Raw genomic sequence first — 8,215 nt, forward strand, 5'->3', positions numbered from 1 at the left:
TGATGCTTTAACTGTTCTTGGAATGAACAGGACTAAGGGCCGCATAAAGGCCTGTTTAATGTCGCGTCGCGACCTAGAGATCGCGCCAGTCTTTTGTTGGGTTAATAACCGTCCTGACTGATATTTTTAGGCGGGTTTTGAGGGTTGATATTTTTCTGGGACTTGGCAACCCTTCCTCCACTCCACTAAGTGGCGGTAGCGCGCTCTTCCGCTCAGCGTCCGCTCAGTTTATTGGCGCAGATTGATTCGTGACAGCATCGAGAGCTTCATTCTTCTCCCTTAAACGCTCAAACATCTACAGTCAAGATGAAAGATGTCATCGGGTACCTCAAACAACAGCAGAGCAAGAGCCCGACGCCCGAGATGGCCTCGGAGTGGCACTCACTGGAGGATCTGTACAACAGAAAGTATGAATGTTGCGTGTACTGTGTGTGAGGGAGGGCTAGCTGAGTCATTTAGCATGCTAAGCTAAAGGCAACTTATAGTAGTTATACAATAGGATATAATTACTTTGTCTACACGGAAAGAGTTTAAATACAATGTTGGCCCTTTATTTGCGTAATGCTTTTATGTTTGTTGCTGCAGTTGCTGTAAAATAAGCGCTAGCGGGTTTATGTGGCTAGCAAGTCATTGATAAAGTGATGTTTCTGGTGTGTGTGTGTGTGTGTGTGTGTGTGTGTGTGTGTGTGTGTGTGTGTGTGTGTGTGTGTGTGTGTGTTTGTCAGGTTAAGTTGACAGTTTCCTAATGTAATATGCTGCTTTGAGTCATGCTTCATTTAAGCTACGTAAATAAGTAAACATCAAATCAGTTCTTCAATTTCTTGTCTCTCTTAAAACATCAGCCCTTCTATAGATGGATGGATGGTAAGATGGGAGCAAAACAAAGATTGTATTTGTTTAATTTCTTTTTCTTTTGACAGATTGTGGCATCAGTTGACTCTGAAGTTGACAGTCTTTGTGCAGGACCCTTATTTCTCCAAAGGGGACGGTCTCATTCAGGTAAGGCATCAGGTCAGAATCGCTTCTTACATTTCAAAAATGTAACGTGAAGCATTTAAAAATCTACATTGTCTTTTCACAGCTCTATGAAAACTTCCTCTGTGATTTCGAACACAGGTAAGAGGCAGTTCTGATGAGATTTGCTCATGCATCTGATAACTGGTAATAATAAACCGGTCGATCATTTTGGAATCTCCGTTCATTGGCCATATACACACACACTGTGACATTTAGAAGTGACAAATACATTTAAATATATGAGTGAATGAACTAAAAATATCAATTTGAGTGTATGGGAAAGAACTTGATCTCAAAATTGTGATGATTGACACCATGGTAACCATAGCAACATTCTAGAATCTTTTTTTTGCTTTTATACCAAATTAATATTTTGACCAGAGTGTCATTTAGGAAAAATCGCTTGTACGGTTGCCTTGTTCTCTTTATAAGCGATGCTTAACGTTATTCTTAGCTTATAAAGCAATCCAGTCTAAATAGCCATTCAAGTTGGCAGGTGTTTCTAAGATATAGCATTTGAATTAAAGTGGTCTTGGTCTTACTGGCAACATCTGGCAACGCTTTTTCAAAATATACTCCGTTCTCTTTACTTTCTCACACCGTACATACAGAAAAGTGGCAACTCCGATGGATGTGAGATTAAATGCATCACCTTACGCTTCTGGAAACCTAATAATTTCATTTCATTTTTTTCTTTGACAGAATCAACCCATTGTCCTTAGTAGAAATCATCCTTCATGTTGCAAGACAAATGCCAGGTACAGCTTTGTATTTCCCATCAGTGTTCAGTGATTCCCATCGCAAAACAAGTAGAGAGCATTATTACTAACATCTCTTGTTTCTTTTCTTTTCATCCAACAGATCCAAATACAGCCATCACGTTTCTTGAGAAAACAAAGGAGAAGGTAGCACAGTTTTTCTACACAGTTTTAGAACAACTTACGGTATGAGTACAGTATTAATATTTTTACTCAATCAGGTCAAAGCCAGTGAAGAGGCCGTCATCCTCTGCAAAACCTCTATTGGCAGCCTCAAGCTCGACATCAATGACCTCCCAGCGACAAAGGTCATTTATTTGCATTTTTTGACAAAAATCCAAATGATGCCGAAACTTGTGATCACGTCGCTTATTTCAGGCTATCATTTATTTATAATACATTTGCAGAAATTAATAGAGGAAGTGGAAGAGATGCTGAACAATCTCCCGGGTGTGACGTCAGTGCACGGACGATTTTACGATCTTTCGAGCAAATATTATCGCATTATTGGGAACCACGCTATGTACTACAAGGACGCTCTGCGGTACTTGGGATGTGTGGAAGCAAAAGACTTGCCAGGTGAGGATCCTGGCAGATGGATGTTGTTTGCGTTTGAAAAGATACTTGGGGAAATGGCGCCCTCTAGTGATGGCCCCATAGAGATGAGTTGTGCATGCATAATTTCGGGTAAAAATATGAAAAGATGCTGATGCAGTTGGATTGTGGTTTAATGGTCACTTTCGCACAACAGAAGCGGAGCAACAAGAAAGAGCTTTCACATTAGGTCTGGCTGGCCTGCTTGGAGAGGGGGTCTACAACTTCGGAGAGCTGGTGAGCGCCTGTTGTACCTGTTCATTTCTCTGCCATATCTCTGCTTTATTGTGCATTTAACAACGTTTTGATGTTTACAGCTGATGCACCCGGTCCTGGAGTCGCTGAGGAACACAGACAAACAGTGGCTGATAGACACACTCTTTGCGTTTAACGCAGGCAATGTGGAGAAATTCCAAGCCCTGAAGACCGCATGGGGTCAACAGGTGAGTTATTAAATGCTGAACGAAACGTTATCGAGTGTTTTTTAAATTGTAACCTGCGTGAATTTTTTGTTTTTCTCTCCTCATAGCCTGACCTTGCAGCTCAAGAGGCCAAACTCATGCAGAAGATCCAGTTACTGTGTGTCATGGAGGTATGAATGCTATTGATTTAAAAATGTAATAAGCTGGTAATTGACTCCAAATCTATATATTGGCATTTTAAGTACATCATTATTTGCTAATTAAGTGGCACAGGAAGAGTCATTATTCAGTCACAAAGCTACAACGGTTAATGATTGATTGTCTTCATAGATGACTTTCACACGGCCAGCCAATCACAGGCAGCTGACTTTCCAGGAAATTGCACAGAGTGCAAAAATCCAAGTGAACGAGGTTTGTTTTTTCTCTTAAGATGGAAAGAAATGGTTACAAACAATTTATTACATAATAAATGTATTACTAATTTATTGATATATGAATAGACATGGCATTAAATAGTTCAATAATAAATAGTATTTCTATTATAATTGTATTAATGACAATTTTATTAATAAGAGTGCAGTCAATCGGATTATATATGTTATTTACATGTGTGTGTGTATATATATATATATATATATATATATATATATATATATATATATATATATATATATATATTAAATATAAGAAAATAAATGTATTTACATGTACAAATTTTTACATTTTATTTCTTTTATTCATTCATTCTTGGTTATTATGGTTTTCTTAAATTACCTTTTCTCATGTTTATAGATACAGCTTAGATGTTTACTTTTTAAACAGTAGTAAAGTGTTTTCAGTCAGTGTTTTTAATCCAGGACTAGACTTAATCCTCTAGTCTTATCCTCATCCTCTCCCTCAGGTGGAGCTGTTGGTGATGAAGGCTCTGTCTGTTGGACTGATCAAGGGAAGCATAGATGAGGTGGAAAAGAAAGTTCACATGACCTGGGTTCAGCCCAGAGTACTGGATGTGCAGCAGGTACGTCCAAACCAATGAAGACGTTACACACACACACACACAAACTCTGCCAATTTAACATGATTCATCTCCACAGATTAAGGGCATGAAGGACCGTCTGGACTTCTGGTGTGGGGATGTTAAGAACATGGCCATGTTGGTGGAACACCAGGCTCAGGACATCCTCACTTAGAAATATCCCTCCTGCTATTTCTCCCATCCAAATGTTTCATTGCATTGCATTGTCCCTCGGTTCTTCATGTGATACGTGTCAGTATCTTCATTATGTCATTAAACAAGTTGTTTTCACAATGGTTCTTGGGTTTTTATATGCAATACTAAATGTAAAAGGATAGTTCACCAAAAAATTAAAATGACACCCTGGACTAAAAATGTTCCCTAAATTCTTATTTTGTATTTGATCAGACACATTTGGAACAACATGAGGGTGAGTAAATGATGGCCGATCTGACTTTTTGGGTAAGCTATTCCTGAAATTGGTCAAAATGTTTTGTTTTTTTCTTCAACTCATCTCTGAACCACAATAACGGGCATTTGTCATCAATATAATAATGGATAAGAGGTCTCTTCATTATAGATCAGTATTGACTGTTGAGCACTGTTAAAAGTGAAACCCTGATAATACGCTGGTTTGCTTCATACTATTTGAGAACGTGTGACCCAGCTAAACTCTCAAATCTAATGTGAAAAGCTGTTACTCCCACTCCTACACATCCTGAACTGAAACAATAGAGCAGTAGAAAAAAAAAGATATTTAACCTTCGGCCTTGTATTTCAAATGTTAATTTTGTGACGAGGCTTTTTATTTGCAATATATGGTATTGGTTTTAACAGATTTTTCACATTTTGGTTAATCTTTTAGCAACATATCAGAAGGAATATGCATTTCCAGTTTCTATGAAGCTATTACAAATAATGAATCATCCATCTGCAACCTACAGTAATTTTAAGGTTATTTTTTAAATTATGTAATTTTTATATATATATATTTGTTTTTCGTCCTCGGAAGCAGAAGTCGTGGTCAAAACCACAACAGATTGATTCACTGAGTTGACTTGTGATAGTTTGACAGCAACTGTGAAGCATGTGTTGTATGTAGACTGCAACTCCAAATAAGTATTTTATACAGACCAGTGCCAACAGTTGAGTTCAAGTACATTCATTTATTAAAACATTCTTAACAAGGTTAAATAGTCTTCGTAGGGAGGAATGCTCGGAGATTGGAGACAGTTCTTATTCATCTGCTCCAGGACGCTTCTTGTAGTCCTCCAAATGTGACAGGACCCATCCAGAAGGGCCCAAGATGGTCACGAACATGGTCGCCATTACAAAGACTTGCTCCTGCATTGAGAACGCAAAGACGGTCATCAGATGCTAAGCTATATTAGTCCCATTATTCAAAAAAAAAAATCCAAGCTATTTTCCATGTGTTGAACTCAAGCTGGTTGTATTTTTGGTGCCTTTTCCCTTAGGAGATTATAATGAGATTTTTATTTGGGCAAAATGTAGTTTTCCTACCCCAGATGGAAAATATGGGTATGGAAAAAATGAGGTATTTATCCCTGGTGATTATATCCACAGTTTTACTGTAGTAAAAATGTAGTAACACTTTTCTTTGGCATATTATATACTATTAATAATACATATTACTATTTTTACGACCATGTACCACAAATACCATAGTTACACTATGGTTAGTATAGCAAAAGCATGGTTCATTTGTGGGTACTACGGTTTAGTTAGTAACCATGATTTTTTGGTTTTATTTGTAGTGAAATCATGGTTATTTTTCGTAAAGACATAAGTGTGTTGTTTTTAGTTGGTTCAGATTTAGATGCAAAAATATACCTCAGACTATGTGTTTTGAGACATGATAGCTGGTCCAGGCCTGTAAACCAGCACAGACCAGCAATAAAGTTTAAAACATTTTAGCAGAATGACCCTCGAATTAAACATATTCCTTATTTTAGTCCTAAAATTAACTATGGTTTTATTGTAGTAAAAGTGTAGTAACCATGGTTTTTGGCGTATTGATTACCATTTGTAAAACCAATTTTCCTTCACATACCATGATTAAAGTATGGTTGATCTGAGGTAATTTGTAGTAAAAAAAAAAACATGGTTAATTTTTGCGCTGCATTTCCAGACAGGACGACATTATTTCTCAGACAAGGTCATAAAATTGGCTGTTTTCCAGTAACGTGTAAAGCCACGACGCATTTTAAACACATTCAGTAAAAGCTCTAAAACATCTTTTTCTTATCACCAAAAAAACGTTCATATGACAAAATGACCCACGCGCCATTTCTACACTGTACGTGCGCGCGCTTATACGATAAATGGCGTTATCGGAATTTGTCCGGCCTCACTTTTAATTATACTGGGTCAGATATTATTTATATGCATGCATTTAAAACATGACCTGTTTTGTAGATTCGCCTCTTCAGATGTTAAACGTAAACACTTTCAAATGCATTTCACAGGCAGACGCACTGACGGTCCGGTCAAAGTGCGCAGCAAGTAGTCGCGTCGATATAAGATCCTACTCACCCCAGCGGACAGCACATGCTTAGGTGGTTTGGTTGAAATGTTAGCTTTTGGGATGGTCTGATGTCTCATGGCACCCCTCAGCAGGTTGAAGGAGCGATTCAAGGCTGACATCGTCCTGTTTTCGGATATAGCCAAGCGCTGAAGTTAATGCCCCGGTGGCGCACGCGGCTCTAGTGGTCTTCGTCCTACAGGGAAAGCTAGAGCTATTTCTTGTTCACCTGCCAATTCCTATTTAAGGTCGGGGTGAGGAAAAAAGGAAAAAGAAATGAGTGTTTGCCAATCCGCTGCGCGTGTGATAAGCTCGCTTTGTTTAATTGGCTGTCCGATTCTGTTTGCGTGAAGACGCACCAAGACGGACAGAGTTTTTTTGGTGCCTGAACTCATTTGGCTTTATTTATTTTCCGTTTTGTTTACGTTCTTTTCTTACAACGTTTGTTAGTATTGTATTTCAACAGAAAATGCATACATTAATTTTATTTAATGAGTGAAACGACGACTTTTTTTTTTGCTCTCATTAACTGGGTACATTTCAAACTTGTATTTCAAAAAGTACGCGGACTCAAAATATGTATCGTGGAAAGTGGAAGTGTACATTTGAACTTGTTTAGCAAGAAACAGTTAACACTGGATAACCAAAGTTTGGAGTTCCTGCTGCTTCATCAGTGATGGACCAGAAGATGGAGATATATATATATATATATATATATATATATATATATATATATATATATATATATATATATATATATATATATATATATACATACATACATACACATACATACATATACACACATACATCAATCAATCATTTTTATTTATATAGCGCTTTTAACAACACAGGTTGTATCAAAGCACTGTACAGTATAATATATACATACATACACACGTACATACAAACATACATACATACATATATACACACACACATATTAATATATATACATATATGTGTGTGTGTGTATACACGTCGACTCTGTGTTGTTGTTTTTGTCTTGTGCCATGTGCTCTGTGTGCCCTACCTTCCGTTCCTGTTAATTGTATCATTGTCTTCAGCTGTGTCTTGTTAATTTAGTCAATTACTTTGTGAATTTATTCTCTGTGTGTTTCAGCTCTGTTTGTCCGATCTCGTCAATGTTTTATGTGGTTTAGTTTATCTGCCTGTTTGCCTACCTGCCCGAGGTATTATTCCATTATGTGTGCATGATTAAAATCCTTAACTCTATATACTTTTTGAGTGCTCCTTCTCTCTAAACCGCACCCTGAAACAAATGTACATGTAATAAATATATATATATATATATATATATACACACACACACACACATACATATATATATATATATATACACATATGGACAAAATTGCATATATATATATTATGGTATATATATATATATATATATACATATGGTCACATAAATACATTTATACATACATACACATAGTAATACATATATACACAAATTATATACATACATTAACACACACATACATATATAGTCAGACATATTTTACACACATACATATATACATACATTATTTATACAAATATATACTCACATGTAAACATACATACATAAATGATGGTACATAAAAAATACTGAATATAATGTACCAAACATACATATTAATTCAACATACGTACATGTGTACATAGCACATACATATATACATACATACACATAATCATACATTATATACACACAGGTAATACACTGTATATGTTTGGTGATATATGTACATACACTGACATAAACATATACACATACATATAGTACACATACAGAGATATATATACAAAACATATATACATACATAAACATATAAATACATATATACACACATACATACAT

The 8,215-nt window shown here is 36.3% G+C and overlaps 2 protein-coding genes across 2 annotated transcripts; one reads left to right on the forward strand and one right to left on the reverse strand.

The window, feature by feature from the left end:
- Positions 1–212: 212 nt before the first annotated feature.
- psmd13 (proteasome 26S subunit, non-ATPase 13) lies at positions 213–4,100 on the forward strand. Its single transcript, XM_043228530.1, has 13 exons — positions 213–407; positions 921–999; positions 1,082–1,116; positions 1,720–1,775; positions 1,879–1,922; positions 1,997–2,083; positions 2,183–2,354; positions 2,527–2,606; positions 2,687–2,812; positions 2,899–2,961; positions 3,122–3,202; positions 3,693–3,809; positions 3,886–4,100. Exons 1-13 carry the CDS (start codon positions 307–309, stop codon positions 3,979–3,981), a joined length of 1,137 nt encoding a protein of 378 aa, XP_043084465.1. The 5' UTR covers positions 213–306; the 3' UTR covers positions 3,982–4,100.
- Positions 4,101–4,952: 852 nt separating this feature from the next.
- LOC122331081 (cytochrome c oxidase subunit 8B, mitochondrial) lies at positions 4,953–6,579 on the reverse strand. Its single transcript, XM_043228531.1, has 2 exons — positions 6,360–6,579; positions 4,953–5,150 (listed from the first exon to the last, which is right to left on the reverse strand). Exons 1-2 carry the CDS (start codon positions 6,468–6,470, stop codon positions 5,043–5,045), a joined length of 219 nt encoding a protein of 72 aa, XP_043084466.1. The 5' UTR covers positions 6,471–6,579; the 3' UTR covers positions 4,953–5,042.
- Positions 6,580–8,215: the final 1,636 nt, after the last annotated feature.

Source organism: Puntigrus tetrazona, chromosome 25, assembly GCF_018831695.1.
Source record: "Puntigrus tetrazona isolate hp1 chromosome 25, ASM1883169v1, whole genome shotgun sequence".
In the NCBI taxonomy this organism is placed as follows: Eukaryota; Metazoa; Chordata; class Actinopteri; order Cypriniformes; family Cyprinidae; genus Puntigrus; species Puntigrus tetrazona.